At 38.5% G+C, this 16,792-nt stretch overlaps 1 protein-coding gene across 1 annotated transcript; it reads left to right on the top strand.

Annotated features, from left to right (window-relative positions):
* The first annotated feature begins 6,006 nt into the window (after window positions 1-6,006).
* LOC149615328 (uncharacterized) lies at window positions 6,007-7,077 on the top strand. Its single transcript, XM_089857870.1, has one exon. It carries the CDS (start codon window positions 6,007-6,009, stop codon window positions 7,075-7,077), a length of 1,071 nt encoding a protein of 356 aa, XP_089713996.1.
* The last annotated feature ends 9,715 nt before the right edge of the window (window positions 7,078-16,792 follow it).

Here is a 16,792-nt window from a genome sequence, read left to right as displayed (position 1 = left end):
CATGGACACCAGTCTGTACATACTGGCTTCTAAACACCAACATCTCCTACTCTTTGTCCATCGCACATGGATACCAATCTGTCACATTGGCTTCAACTCCATCATCATCGTTAGGGTTACTAGAAAAGTCTAGCTTACCAATGGTGGAGTTTCCACCAAAGGTTCACGTAATTGCTCAGTTCTTATCCATAGTCGCGATTCGAAATCTTTATAAACTACCGATTTGAGTAAGACGAAACAAAAGGCGTGTGCTTCATTTCAAACGTCAATATTAGGCAAGTCTCTCAAGAATGTTTAATTGTTCTTTTTTAAAACCATGTAACGCTCAATAAGAAGAATAACGAACGAAGAAAATATATAATATTAATTATATTTATTTTGGTATTTAAGATAATCTTGTTTCTCAACTCAAAATTAATACAGAAAGAGTTTAAAAGCAGTCTATGTGTTTTTCTGTGTGTGTCCGTCCGTTGTTACGCTAGTGCGTTGCGTTAGCAATTCGCCTTGTGTTGATATGTAAAGAAATCCTAGAAAACCTTAATATTTTCTTTTCTTCATAATATAAAATGAATATATGGCAATATTTTTCGAAATTACGATACCTTTTGTAGTTTTATAGCTATAAAGCTCTGTTTCATCTTGATATTCCAAGAACATTTTTTTAAACTTTTATTTTAAGTGACTTTTTATATATTACTTAAGGTAGACTACATTTGCATATAGAATAAACCATGCTTTAGATATTACAAGGAAAACACTAAGGCTTAGACCCTGTCGGTTAAATCGAGTTTTATCCTTATTAGGCCTAGTAAATCGAAAGTAAACAATTGACGCCCGAACTGTAATGAAACATGGGTTTTTATTTTCGTGTCTGAAACGAAGAGACATTAACGGATCAGAGTGAGCCGAAAATTAAATACACATTTAAATAATCAGGTTTTTTTTATAATACAAGAAAGCACCATGGTGGCAATTAAACCTTGGGAAAGTCTAATCGTAGTCGCATCGCATCTTCGGAGTTTTTCTTTTTTCTATGGTGCGCGTCTAGTAACAAATCAGCCTCTATGTTATATAACGTTAACAATCATGTTGGCAAACAAAGAAATTCATTGAGGTGAAAAGAGAGGATAGTGCTTACACTGCAACCCAGTTGAGAATGTAGCTTTGATCATAGAGGGTAAACAGTTGAGGCGTAGACAATTAAGCCTTAACAAACACATAAACGATGTAACTCACAATGATGTGAATAATTTAAAAAGCAATTGTATAATATTAACGTAATATTTAATATTATCTGGTTTTTCGTCTCAAAGTTAATCGAGAAAGAGTAATAGTAGACCCTTTCGATATAGCTATGATGGAAATAAAAAGCGCTAAAATTTTGCCTTCCGTATCACTTTTAGGCTCTGGCGCTATAGCCCTTTGAATCATGAAAATGCAAGGAAATTGTATAATATTAACGTAATATTTAATATTATCTGGTTTTTCGTCTCAAAGTTAATAGAGAAAGAGTAATAGTAGACCCTATCGATATAGCTATGATGGAAATAAAAAGCGCTAAAATTTTGCCTTCCGTATCACTTTTAGGCTCTGGCGCTATAGCCCTTTGAATCATGAAAATGCAAGGAGACGGCAGTGTAGTATGCCTTAATACATACTACATCGAAAAGGTTTGAAGTCGGTGATGTGACGCGCCCATGAATACAATGCAGAAAGTATATTTAGTCGGTTTTGTGACCCGCGTCTCTTTTTCTGACGGTTGCCCGATTAGTTAGTTTTGATTCGGTTTAGTGACGATATTCCAATATTCCACCTGTTAGTAGACAAGTTTGTTTTGAGTTTTCTTTAAGCCCGCTTGATACTGATACTTATCCGAGTGCTCATCAACTACTCAATGGACTGGTTATGAAGTATTGTGGACCGACAGTCCGATAACTCTATCGGGCCGATTGATCAGATTTGGTGCCCGACCATTTTTAGGTGCTGGATATTCTACGTCCTGTTTTGAGTCGAGAGTAGGTAGAAAGTGTACGTTCAAATTCACTTGGTATTCAACGGTATCGACGGTATCGATGGTATTCAATGGTATCACGATGGTATTGACGCCATTTCTTCTCAATGGTATTTTTTTCTGGGCGCCATTTTGTTTTTCTTCTCGACGTAATTTTTTTTTCTCCGACGTCATATCTTCTTCTCGGCGCCAGTTTTTTTATCGGCAATTTCTGGCGGGAAATTTGAAAATGTTAAGCCTTGTCGGACTTCAATCAAGACCAAAGTTCATTGTGACTTTCAAAATCCTGAGTTTGCTGATAAGGCAAGCAATCAAAGATTGGGATGTCATACTACAGTTATAATATATTAGGAACTGAACGTCTTGTATACTAAGATATTTTGGGAATGGTGACAGACGGCATACATTCTGATTCAAACCTTAATCCTAATTAATGTATACCATTTATAATAATTATTTTGTCTTAACAGGGTGCAACGCACGCTAAGTTAAATAATTGTCGAAGAAAATAATTAAAATTAATTATATTTATTTAAATATTTAAGAAAAACTGGAAATTCAAAAACACTTCAAAACTTTGACACGAAATTTGAAATTGTTAAGCTTTTGCGTGGGTAATTTAAATCTCGGGTATAAAACCATACCAAACCTAACCTATTCTAAGGTTAGGTTAGGTTAGGCACTGCGAATATTCTATTTAAATCTCTACACTTAACCCCGAAGTTGATATTTTCAAATCTAGCGCCAAAGCGGAAATGGGATCGGAATTCCTGCTGTCTGTCCAAAATGTTTGTTTAGGACTATAGTCGACCTCGAGATGAAGCAAATTAACGAATATATTTATATATATATTTTGTTTAAATAATCTACATATTCTAAGCATTTATTTAAGTGGGTGTTGCTTGTCTCCGAAACAAAACATACGAATAATAAGAAAACTTGGTAAGAACTGTTTGTAAATATAAGTTATAAGCTGAATATTAAGCCTCGGATCTCTCTGTTTATAGTATATGGTAGCTGATATGCAGCATTTCATCTATAAAATAAATTCAACTTACTATTTAAGACGGGGTGTATCTTTAAAACCATTCCGGAGGAGAAAGTCATAGAATTAAAATGCTATGACTGCTTTACACGTGGTGGTGGTTTGAAATATCTAGATACGTGAATAGACACGTTGCCGGCGATAAACAAGAACCGATTAGAAATCTGGAATCTTTTATCGATAAGATATGTTTCCACGTGGTAGGAAAATTTCCAGATAGTAAACTAGAACCATTTATCGATAAGATATCTTTCCACGTGGCGGCGGTAAACTAGAACCGAAACTAGAACTGTTTATCAATATATTTCCACATGGCGGGGTAAACCAGAACCGAAAACCGATATCACTCACGCTATTTCCAAACTTATCGATGTCTTCATCGAAACTAGAAATCTTATCGGGCTTATCGATGTCTTCATTGAGACTAGAAATCTTATCGGGCATATCAAAGGTCTCCGGTTTATCATGTATAAAAACTCGTGCACGTGGTGATAAGATCATTTTACGGCTAACCAAGCTCTCTCCAGCAACTTAAGTACCACAGCAGCGGAATTCAGCAACTATAGTCCCGCAGGAAACTCTACGTTATAATGTAAGTACACTCTCTGGAGTTTTCTCTATATCCCTTATTCGGAATTAATTATATATAGAGCATGATCATAGTTATTTAAATCACTTAAAGAGATGGATTTAACTTTACAACACCCATTTACTGGGCTCGTAGCCGGGGTCACTGGTTGTGGGAAGAGTGTTTTTGTAGCTAAATTAATTAAACATCGTGAAATATGTATTTTACCGTCACCCGAAAGGATAATTTGGTGTTACACTGAATATCAGGCGAATCTTTTTAATACTATATCCTCACAGTCACCGATGGTAGAATTTCATGAGGGTTTATTAGATGTTAGCATTTTAGATGCCTGTGTGAAAAATTTTGTTATATTAGACGACCTTTAATGTGAGATTGCCAATAATAAGGATGTGACGAACCTATTTATACGAGGTTCCCATCATAGAAATACCTCAGTTTTAATTCTAATGCAGAACCTATATTATCCCGGAAAGGAGATACGTACTTTAAACCTAAACGCTCATTACTTGGTTATATTCAAAAAACACCACGTGACCAGTCGGCCATTATCCATCTTGCGAAACAGATATACCCAACCAATAGCAAATACGTGGTAAACGCGTTTAAACAGGCCACCTCCGAAAGTTTCGGTTATCTTTTCGTAGACCTCAAACCTAGTACCTCGGACGATCATGGACTACGTAGTGGAATATTACCCGGAGAACAAGCTGCAGTTTACGTTCCAAAATGACTGCCTTCATCGAGGTTAACTTCTTCCGAGTTAAAGGTGCATGGATAATTATGGAAATGGCCGCATACTTTGAGGAGACGAAGGATTACGAGATGTTGATTTTCAAATCACCTTGCCCCTTTGCTGATCTATCGCGTAGTGATAAAAGGCAATGTTCCTGGCTAACTCGGAACATTTGTGACTTACGTTTTGAGGAGGGTGACCACGACTTTAGCGAATTACCCAAAATTTTCGAGGAAATCCGTGAAAAGGCCAGCGTGTTCGTGACTAAGGGAGCTGAAAAAGCATCGGTGTTACCGGACCTCTTAAAAACTGAAGTTCTTAACGCGGAAGATCAAGGCTGCCCCCGACTGACGACCGTAGTGTGCTCTCATCCCAGAGCTTGCACCTTCCACCGGAACAACAATAATTGTACCCTGGTCAAGGTGTTCCGTTTGGCGGCATGGCTCCGTCACAGAGAGTGCGAAAGCATTTAGACTTTTTGCAATACCTTAATAGTTACAATGCGTGCCAGAGGAACGCCGCCATTAAGCTTGCCAACAAGGAAGCGATAAAGGCCATAGCAGAATGTTGTATAAATGTTCTTCGGAATAACGTACCACTCTCAGTGAGTGAGAAGAAGAGCTTGAAGAAGCATCGTAGATCTGTACGGAGAGTGGCCGATAATATTCCACATTCGAAAAGAAAGAAGATACTGATACAAAACGGTGCTTTTCTCCCCCTACTTCTGGCCCCCCTTCTATCCATCATAAGCTCGGTCGCTGGTGCTGCCATAAGCCGAGCCATAAAGTAGAAAATGGCGAAAAAATGCTATTATTTTCGCAAGACGCGTACCAAGGACTAAATAAGGCTCAAAACGATTTCAAAATCGATACCACGCTAGAGTTGGATAAGGACGATAAACTAAAGACCATTATCGACGATCCAAAACTAAACAATACCGAAAAGCTCAGTAGATATAATCACGTTTTATCAAGACAAATACATAAAAAAAGAAAAGAAAAGGAAGACCAAGAAGGTTAAACCCGGTAAAACTCGAAACTGGTCCGCCGAAATTGCATCATCGGTTCCAGCCTATACGGCGACTGATTGTTTAAACCTGTACAAGTGGATGGAACTCGCATCCGATATAAAATGGACGGACGCCGGTGAATTAATTTATGAGAAGCGTAGAATAATCGGTTCTAATATAGTAGACTTATTAGCGTATACCGCTGTGAAATCGAGGAAAAAGACCCCCGTCTGTGGTTCTGACCAGTTTTACGAACTTTAATATAACTCGAATGTTCCCAGAACTTTAATTAAACTTAGAAAAAGTGATTTGGGTCCTCCCGAAAAGCGTGAAAAGAAGGAATTTGATGAATTTAAGTTAGCTTCCGAGTCAATGGATGGTGAGGGTTTCAGAGATTGGATTTGTTTGTAGTATTTTGCCATACTGAATAAAATATGTTTCATTTATGATTTTTGTTTCAATTGATTAAAGTATTAAGCCTGTTAACTAGTTTACCCGAGTCATTTTTTAAATACCCTAGTCTTAAGCGTTATATTAATAATTTTTATAATAATAATTATAGAAGTTAGTGATTTTCTCTTCTGGCATTATCGAAATTCCCTGAATTGCACCTTTAATGGATAGCTTAAAAGAGATTTATTCTAATGTGTCCGACCCGGGTTCCTACGGTAGCGTGCAGGGTTTATATAGAGCGGCTAAAGAGCAGGGTTTAAATGTTTCGTTGAAAGAGGTTGAAAATTTCCTGAAAACTCAAGATACGTATACTCTGCACAAGAGTGCTAGGAAAAATTTCCCAAGAAATAGAACAATTGTGTATGGAGTCGACGAACAGTGGCAGATTGATTTGGCGGATTTGAAAAGCGTAGCTCGTCATAATAAGGGTTTCCGGTACCTTCTCTGTTGCATAGACGTTTTCAGTAAGTACGCTTTTGTGGTAGCGACCAAGGACAAGAAAGGGCCAACCATTCTTTTTGCATTTAAGGCTGTTTTAGAGTCTGGTCGGTCACCTAAGAGGGTGCAAAGTGATCATGGAAATGAGTTTATTTGCAAGGACATTCAGCGAGAATTAAAAAGAAGAGGGATAGAGTTCTTCGCCCCTGATTCCGAGCAAAAAGCTACGGTAGTCGAGAGGTTCAATAGGACTCTAAAGTGTCGTATGTATCGTTACTTTACGGAAAATAACACCTTAAAGTACATTGACGTGCTAAAAGATTTGGTGTGGGCCTATGACAACAATTATCATCGGTCCATAAAATGCAAACCCATTGAAGTCACCACGGAAACCTCGAAACGCCTCTGGGAAAACCTCTATGGGGGAGTAAACTTTTCACCCCCTTTAAAGTATCCCTTTGATGTTGGCGATGTGGTTCGGATAAGCAAGCATAAGAATATCTTTGAGAAAGGATATTTACCCACATGGACGGAAGAACTCTTTAAAATAGCGGAGAGATTACCTCGAAGTCCGCCGGTATATAAGATCCATGACTTGAATTCCGACCCCATTAATGGATTTTTTTACATGGAACAACTACAGAAAATTGGGAAAGACCTAAGTACCAGCGTGTTTAAAATAGAAAAGATCTTGCGGAAACGTCGCAGACCAGACGGGACACTAGAGAGATTAGTTCGTTGGAAAGGTTATCCACCGTCCTTCGATAGTTGGGTTCAGGAAATAGATATAGCATGAGTTTTACGTTACTCTACCTTCCGATTCGTCGATGGGATATTTCCCCGATAATACGAGAAGTAAATTTAGGACTTATCTGCCCGAACCAGTAAAATTACAAGCACCGTATGAGGTCGGCCTAGCGGAAATTTCATATCCACACACTTGGAATAACATGAACGTTACGTGCACGTCCACGCTCACCGGTATTGGGAAGGATCTGTCCTATTCTAGGATGGTGGAATTACCCGCAGGGTATTATGGATCTCCTACGGCAACTTAATTACGACGAGGATGACGTTTCGTGAAGTCGAGGCAAGGCCGAATCCACTTGAAGTCCCCATTGGCAAGTAATCACACATCACCGTACCATAAAGATTGTTGCAATCTGGTGAGAGAGAGAGAGAGATGGAAAATAAATATATGTTAGATTATAAATAAGACGCTAGTTGCGTAATGTAACTGCTGGGTTTTTCGTTGTCGAACGATTCCGGCAGATCCTTATTATTAGCCTGCGCTAATCTGTGGCTAATCATCGACACGCCCCCTCGTATCCCCTTCTCTATAAAGAGATGCATGTTGGGGTCAACTAAGAGGTCCAGTTTCACCTTATAGTCATAGCTAAAGCGCTCTCCCACGCAAAGCCGGGACCGGTAAAGGCATGCGCACAATCCAATTTATAGTAATCCAGGCACATTTCCCTGAAGTTTTGGAAAATGTCAGCAAGGAGTACAACGTCTGAGGTCAAATACAAATCGTGATAACCGCCTAGTGGAAGAAAAATACATATTTTTAAAACCAAACCCAACCTAACCTAAATCTAAGACCAAATGGCATTTTAAAAACCTAACCGGAATTAATAAAGATGAGACATTAAACTTACCGAGATTCTCGATTTTAAATTTATCCCACACAATTTGAGCGTGTTCGTAATCTTCCGCGGAAATATGCTCGTCCGTCAAGCTGTTGTAGAATTCTTCTTGGGTTGGGAGGCTCCTTTCGTCAAATTTCTGGACGTTATCAGAAATATATTACTTTACATGAAGTTCACTTCTCCCTACCTCGCGCCGGCCATCATCTATGAAGTATTTTTACAGGCTAGAAACGGTACCGTTCCTCCCGAACAGCGAGGCAGAGAGGTGAAAATAAAAACACTAGCGTCGTGTAGTGAGAAAAATGTGCTTTTCTTACAATCGTATCATGGTTGTATCTTATGCAGCGGCTTCTCACTTGCGCGAAATACAGTTGAATCCCGCCGTTTCTAGGAAACGTCAGATTATCTTGGCAGTGGCCATTTATCACAGTTTTCTCTCGAGAGAAAAAAATTTTCTCCTCGCGACTAGCGCGCGTCGGGAGGGGGAAAAATTCACGCCTCTTCACTATTGCAAAGTTTTTTTTCGGGTTTTCTATTCATAGATGATGTCCACGGTACTAACCATTATTGAAGTGAACTTCGTGTAAGGTAATATGTTTCTGACGTTATCCATATATTTATATGGATAAACTTGCTTCCTTAGCAAAAGTTGAACCTCTTCAGGTGTATAAAGTTCTTTCATACATCGAAACTTATCTATCCCACCGTTGGATAAGTTTTTCGCTAGTTTCTCAAGGGATGCTGGCATAAAACCCACAATGTCCAAAAACCGTAGATTCCGTAAACTGAACGAAATGTAAGTTTCCGAATTTGAGGGTATACACTTAATGTTTTCGTCCTTCACGAGTCCGAATTTTTCCATAATTAAATGGGCGTCATATCGCGATAAGTTGTGTAGAAACACGGGGATGAATTTTGGGCGTCTTCAGTTTCAAATTGCAGGCGTTGTGGGCAGCTTCCCGATAGGCTCCGCTCGAATGATCGTGGTCGCGTACTTAAACATTGTTGGCCGTAAATTCCCCACCGCAAATGTAGCACACTCTTGCCGAAATGAAGTCAGCGACGTGCCTGGGCGATAAATCCATAGGGGCATTTTCTTTCAGTTTTTCGGAGAGAGCTTCCTGTTCAACTAGGAGACTTTGAAGGAATTTATCGGCGGCATCTTCTCCACGGTTCGTGACGGGCTTAGAAGGTTTCCCATGAGGGCCCACGACCACGTAGCTAAACCCACAGGCGATGTGGCTTGTTAAACGCGTTGTCGTAGATAGGGTGGAATCGGGCATGCATGTTGCAATTTTTGGTAGTATTGCCTCGAAATCAGCAAAAATGACGTACTTCAACTGAAAAATTGTTTAAATATATATAAATTAGGGGATTTTTAATAACTTGATTAGTTTGATTTACACAACCTATAAACCAACCCACAAAATATGATAGTAAAAAACAATTAATATCTCACCTTTTCACGCCATCCGTAATTTTTGAACTCCAACACGGGATCCTTCGTCGGCAAAAGGATTTTTTGCGGCCCATGAACACCGCAGTCGATAATATGTTGGTCCCTCCGCGTTTCGGAATCGAGACCGGCAAAACGATGAAGGCAGTACCGACAATAATGAGTCGCGTGTTCGTATCCCGTAATGCTACCTAAAAGTCTACTTAAATGAGGCAATAATGTCTGGTTTGCCCTTTCGTTAATAAAAGCAGGTCTATTTGGCGATTTTTCTCTACCCGATTTTTACTTATGTACCGTGGGAAGACCTCGTTTTCGTAGCAGAATACGTTTATGGACAAGTTGTTTTTTCGCTCAAACTTTTCCCTTTTATCAACGCTAAGTTCAAAGGGAAATGTGACCCACGTTAAATTGAGTTCGTCCTCAAACTCGGTGTATTTCTGTACACGGGAGGGGTTTTCGTTACCAGAGTGTAAATGGGCTAGGATTGACCACATAAAACATCGGTTATCATCATTTTTCACATTTAACACAGCCTTTTTAACGGCGAGTTTCTTGGGTAGTTCTATAAAAGTTCCTCCGAATAGTGGTAAATACGAAATGATGTTCACTTGGAGGAATAAAATCCTATCAAGTACCCAGCCACTGCCAGTGCTTTGAAATTCGTCGATTTGATTTTTAAAAATATCACGCACGCGTCAAATTGTCTGGGCAAAATGTCCTCGGAAAGGGTTTGTTGAGTCCGACTCCTATGATACGCTAGGAACTCAACCTCTTGAGCCTCGTTCGCTAATTCCCGAGTGTAGCGCGCGCGAATTGTTAGGTACCACTTGATCCCGTGATCTCGTGCTAACTTATTTTGCAAATAGTTCTCAATATTTACGCGGTGTCGATGAACTAATCCTTCAACGTCCGTTTCCACCGCTGATGGTGTTATCCTCGCGCAGAAAATTGCGTGTCCTAAGACTTCCAATTCCTCTATCACGTCGGGGACGGGGTTGTTTGGCGGGGTAGCGATGATTGGATCTTGCCGTTGAGCTTCTTCCGCTTCCTCGAAATTATCCATGAAAGCGTGGAGATCAGCCTTTTCCTGTGAGCTCAGGGGGTCCAAGGAGGGTTCCGGGTCTTGTTCGGATGCATTCATGAATTTATGAATGTCGGCACTTTCTTGGGTGCTGAGGAGGTCCAGGGTGAATTGTGGGTATTGTTCGGTAATTCCATCCATGAATTTATGAATGTCGGTATTTTCTTGGGTACTCAAGGCGGGCAGGGAATCATTTTGGACAGCTACTGGTTGTTCCGCGGCGGACGTGGAGGGTTCCGATGTAGAGAGCTTAGACCTTTTAACTAGGACATCTCTATCATCGTCAGCTCCACGCTTCGATTGTGAGGGGCGACTACTCCCTGCTTCAGACACTACTAAACTATGTTTTCTATATACGTGATTTTTTAAAATATCACGTCTTGTAAACGTTTGCGAGCAAACCGAACATGGAAAACTAAGTTTCTCATGTTTTTCGCGTTTGTCTAAGAAGACTACAATTCTTAGCATATTTAGCGCCGCAAATATCTAACATAACCATTATGACTAGTTTAACTTTAGAGAAAATAAACTAAGAACTTACTATTTGGAGGATTCTCTCAGAGTCTGGTGGTATTCTGTCAGGCATTAGCTGAGGAATGGTATTGGTGTATAAAATTCCCGGCTATTTATACTATTCTAATCTCTGCCTCGACCCTACTAAAGTTCACCAAACCCGAGTATTGCTCCCTGGTTTCGTTTATTGTTTAAATAAAACAATCCCCATTTATATTTCCCAAGCATTGATGTTGACATGAGTAGTATCAGGGGTCACAAGCAAAACCAGAGTGCTGATTACCCCTGCTATCATGTTTGATTTCCTTTTTATTGTTTAAATAGAACTATCCCCATTTATATTTCCCAAGCACAGATGTTGACATGGGTAGTATCAGGGGTCACAAGCAAAACGAGAGTGCTGATTACTCATGCTCGCATGTTTGCTTTCCTTTTTATTGTTTAAATAGAACTATCCTCATTTATATTTCCCAAGCATTGATGTCAACATGTTTAGTATCTTTAGTTCACCTCATGTTTGATTTTCTTTTTATTGTTTAAATAGAACTATCCTCATTTATATTGCCCAAGCATTGATGTCAACATGTTTAGTTCACATACGAAACGAGAGATTACTCTTGACTTCGCGTTTGTTTGCTTTATTGCTTATATAAAACAATCCCCATTTTTATTTCCCAAGCATTGATGACTACTATATCTAGGGTTCAGGACCTTAATGACCCCATACTATCTGTGGGTAAATACTTTGAAATAGTTTCACTATTATGGGGGAGGGGTGTTTAAAACTTACAAATAATTAAATAAGCCTAATTTTAACTAACCTATTTAATTTTCATTAATATGGAGAAAAACCCAAAAATAATTAAGTTAGCCTGATTTAAACATACTTAAGTGACTAAACGACAAGAATTAAATAGTTTTCCAGTTTTATTTACAAATCAAGTTTTGAATTACATACTACTATTGTAGCAATTCTTTTACACACATCCAAACTAAGAAATGTTGAATTATGAAACAATTGAGTAATTAAATTAATATCCAAATTATTAACAGCATTTTCATAGTGAATATTCACGCGTTCAGCCCAGTCCATAATCACACACTCATGCTGTAGCTGAGATCCGTGGGATATAATACAACCATTGCAAGCCTCTGTAATATATTTAGTCAGTTGCTGATTAACTATGCTTTTAACCTCAGTGGACACTCGTTTAGCCGCGTTTAAAAATGTTACCACTTGATCGTGCTTCTCTAAAAGTTTTTTCCAAAGTGTGGCTCCAATTGTGAACCCGTTCCTCGTAGGGTATTGAGTTCCATAGTTTAACCCACTGCCAGCCTTCATTTCGCGAATGTTGAGAACTTTCCAATCTTGGTACATCTTCAGCTCGATACGCTTCAGGTTTGACTCCTCAAAGATCATAGATGACGGTGTAGCATCGTCATTCAGAAAGTAGTGGGTAACCCGTTCCCGCATTCCATGGAGTTGATAATATTCCACCTCCGTCAATGTGATCCCCTTGTACCGTCTGTTAGAACTAGTCTAACCTTACTGTCAGGGGTAACCGAGACAGTCTTGGTCGATGAGATTTCGAAAATATTGGAGGTGTTCCTATAATTATAGAAGTAAAACGTAATTTAATATATATTAATTTCAGTAATTTAAATTACTATGGTCATGCACTATATGTATATAATTACAAACTAAGAAATTTAAAACTCCAGAGAGTGTACTTACATTATAACGTAGAGTTTCCTGCGGGACTATAGTTGCTGAATTCCGCTGCTGTGGTACTTTACTTGCTGGAGAGAGCTTGGTTAACCGTAAAATGATCTTATCACCACGTGCACGAGTTTTTATACATGATAAACCGGAGACTTTTGATATGCCCGATAAGATTTCTAGTCTCAATGAAGACATCGATAAGCCCGATAAGATTTCTAGTTTCGATGAAGACATCGATAAGTTTGAAATAGCGTGAGTGATATCGGTTATCGGTTCTGGTTTACCCCCGCCATGTGGAAATATTTTGATAAACAGTTCTAGTTTCGGTTCTAGTTTACCCCCGCCACGTGGAAAGATATCTTATCGATAAATGGTTCTAGTTTCGGTTCTAGTTTACTATCTGAAAATATTCCTACCACGTGGAAACATATCTTATCGATAAAAGATTCCAGATTTCTTATCGGTTCTTGTTTATCGCCGGCAACGTGTCTATTCATGAATCTAGATATTTCAAACAACACCACGTGTAAACCAGTCTTAGCATTTTAATTCTCCTCCGGAATGGTTTTAAAGATACAACTCGTCTTAAATAGTAAGTTGAATTTATTTTATAGGTGAAATGGTGCATATCGGCTAGCGTATACTGTAAATAGAGATCCGAGGCTTAATATTCAACTCATAACTTATATTTACAAACAGTTCTTACCAAGTTTTCTTATTATTCGTATGTTTCGTTTCGGAGACAAGCAACGCTCACTTAAATTATGCTTAATTTAAAATATGTGGTTTATTTAAAATTTATATTATTAGTTAATTGGCTTGATCCCGAGTCCGACTAGAGTCTCTTAAACAAACATTTTGGACAGACAGCAGGAATTCCGATCGCATTTCCGCTTTGGCGCGAGATTTGAAAATATCAACTTAGGGATCAAGTGTAGAGATTTAAATAGAGTATTCGCAGTGCGATAGGCTTAGAATAGGTTAGGTTTGGTTTTGTTTTGTACCCCGGGATTTAAATTACCCACGCAAAGGCTTAACAATTTCAAATTTGGTGTCAAAGTTTTGAAGAAAGTGTTTTGAGTTTCCAGATTTTCTTAAATATTTAAATAAATATAATTAATATTAATTATTTTCTTCGACAACTATTTAAGTTAGCGTTCGTTGCACCTGTTAAGTCAATACAATTATTATAAATGGTATACATTAATTAGGATTAAGGTTTGAATTCGAGCGTATGCCGTCTGTCACCATTCCCAAAATAACGTTGTATATAAGAAAATCACCTTCTAATATATTACAACTGTAGTATATCTACCTAATCTTTGATTGCTTGCCTTATCAGCAAATGATTGAAGCCCGGGATTTTGAATATCACAACGAACTTTGGTCTTGATTGAAGTCAGATAAAATTTAACGTTTTCAAAATTCCAGCCCAAATAAAAACAAAATGGCGCCGAGATGAAGCGCCGAGATGAAACGATGACGTCAGACAAAAAACAAAATGGCACCCAGAAAAAATGGCGCTCAGAAAAAAAATGGCACCCAGAAAAAAAATGCCGCCCAAAAAAATTGGCGTCGATACCATCGATAGCAACGATACCATCTGTTTCAGAACAGGTATATTCTACCTACTTATCTTTTGACTTAAATAATTTTCCAATTTAATTATTTCATTGCAGATTCAAGAAAAATGTCCAGTCAGGAAGATGTGATATCTTCTTCCTAAGATTTGTGGAATCAAAATGAGGCATGCTCAACTACCTCATTGGCACATAAAGGCAAAGGTTTTGGAAATTTCGATACTCAAGAGGAGTCTACCTCACTACTAGCAAACCAATCACTGCTACCTATATATTGTCAAGGATTCCAACCTCGTCAGTGAGTTCTGATTGCATTTTTTTTAAATAGTTATTTTGAGGTTTATAACTATTCTTAATTTAGTGCCCAGGCAAAGTACTGAAACTGGTAGGCACTCATTTAACATTGGATTCAGCGAAAATAACCAGCCAACTAAAAGCACAACTTGTACAGACTGTTAATAAAGTCTTTGCGCGTTGCAGTTTTCGCACATATTTTACTATATTTCAAAAACTATTCAAGCTAGCGCTCTGGAATAAAGTGCGTTATAAAAGTTTTGCATTTCTCTTTCATATTGTACCCGTTTCACAGTTGTACTTTGCATACTTATACCGGAAACCGGAAATGTCAATATTATCAACTTTGAAAATATTGGATTCTCGAAGATATAAATGCGATTTTCGGATTCCTTGGGGTTGATTCATATTTGAAAAGTTTTCACCAAATTCAATTCGGATGAATAGGTCACGAGTAATCAGCCTTTATTCAAAATCTGGCAACTTCGATTTAAATGGCGATAATTCAAAATGGAGTATCGAATCTTTGTCGTAATAATGCTTGTTAGATGTTATGGCACTTTATGCATATATATATGATTGGTCTTGTTCCGCGTTTAAGCGATGGGAACTCCAGGAGTTGGAAATGTTTTTCTGAGGTAAAATTGGAGTTGGGTGGCATTGGAAGTTTTCGTGTGCGGAGTTGGGAGGCAATGGGAATAATGATAATTATAATTGCGGATTTGGGAGGCATTGGAAAATTATCTTAAAACATGGATATCTACGGAGTTGGAATACTTAAGTCTGGTAAGTGGTCGGGCTACAATTTAAAAGCGGACTTTAGCGTTGTTTGTCTTCAGAAGCTTCGTACGAAATTCTTTTTTTACCCGTAACCCACCGTGACACGTCCCCTCAGTGAGTCTCTCACACAAAAGGGGCCGCGGGCGCTTTCCTTTTCTCTTAAACCCATTGACAAGAGACTCCTTTCTAGCTTTGAGGCATATTAAAGTAAGGCAGTAGGCATATTGGCAGGCACAACTAATAACAGAATGGACTCTAGTGTTAGTATTTCTTGATTCGTGAAGTTCGTGGTCTTGTCCTTCAAAATAGCATTTGCGAAGCAAATCAGTCCGATTTTAATTAAATAGCTAATTTAAGAAACTAAGCGTAGAATGTGACTCAACGACAACGCGTAGCGCCTTTTTCCCCCAAACTTTAAGTTTTAATGTCTAGAAGAATTTGATGAGTAAATATTATTCCTTATTTGAAAATCATAATTTATAAGTACTCAGGCCAAATTTGAAAGAAAACTAATGAGCTACAAATTTCTATTTTTCCAGTTCTAAAGAGTGAAGAAATCTTCCAAAGACTAGAAACTAGAAAGATTTTAATGGACGAAGCTAGGAGTTTAAGAAATTTTAATTTTCATGGAAGGAATTGGGAAGAGTTTAAGAAATTTTATTTTTCATGGAAGGAGTTGGGAGGAGTTTAAGAAATTTTAATATTCATGGAAGGAGTTGGGAGGAGTTTTACATTTCGCTTGGCGGAGTTCTGCGGAGTTAAAACTTTTGATTATGGCATTGGGAGGAATTGGAGTCATTGTTGCGTATTGCCTTGGAGTTGGAGTTTAATATTTTCATTTTGCAGCTCTCTACCCTTTACCTCCCGAAGGAAGTTACATTCGAGCCACTGCTTACTTCAGAGACCCAGCACACGTTAATAGTGTGGTAGTCAGATGTCTGACTCATCAATCTGATAACCATAAAACAAACATAGGTATTTATTATTATGTTTGTTGAGAGGACATTTTCTCAATTCCTATTTCTCAAAATTCGCGTCATTGGCTTGCCGAAGGTTTTAGTTACATTAAACACGTCATCCGATGCCAAGAGGGAAATTCCATCTATCAAGAACACGCAACCAGTGGACGACTATCGGTTCTTGTACCGTGCCAGATCCTCTTATTGGTTTCCAAACCTTGAACTACGTCTTTGTGTGCTACAGTAGTTGCAAAGGTGGGACGAACCGTCGTGCCATTGATGTTTGTCTTCACGTTGGAGCACGAGTGATTAAGCCGCAGTCCATAAGCAGGTTATATTCGGGTATTTCACCTTTCGTTTATAATTACCAACAGAAGGATCCAATTGGGACGTAAATTCGTTGAGGTTCTCGTCTGCGCTAGTCCTGGAAGAGACAGAATCAAATGCGAATTGAAAAAAAAAACCATTAAGAACAG

This window comes from Phalangium opilio, unplaced genomic scaffold, assembly GCF_054372755.1.
Source record: "Phalangium opilio isolate 3A_F unplaced genomic scaffold, DU_Popi_V2 ptg000225l_1, whole genome shotgun sequence".
NCBI classification, from domain to species: domain Eukaryota; kingdom Metazoa; phylum Arthropoda; class Arachnida; order Opiliones; family Phalangiidae; genus Phalangium; species Phalangium opilio.
This window is presented reverse-complemented; position numbering and strand designations above follow the sequence as displayed.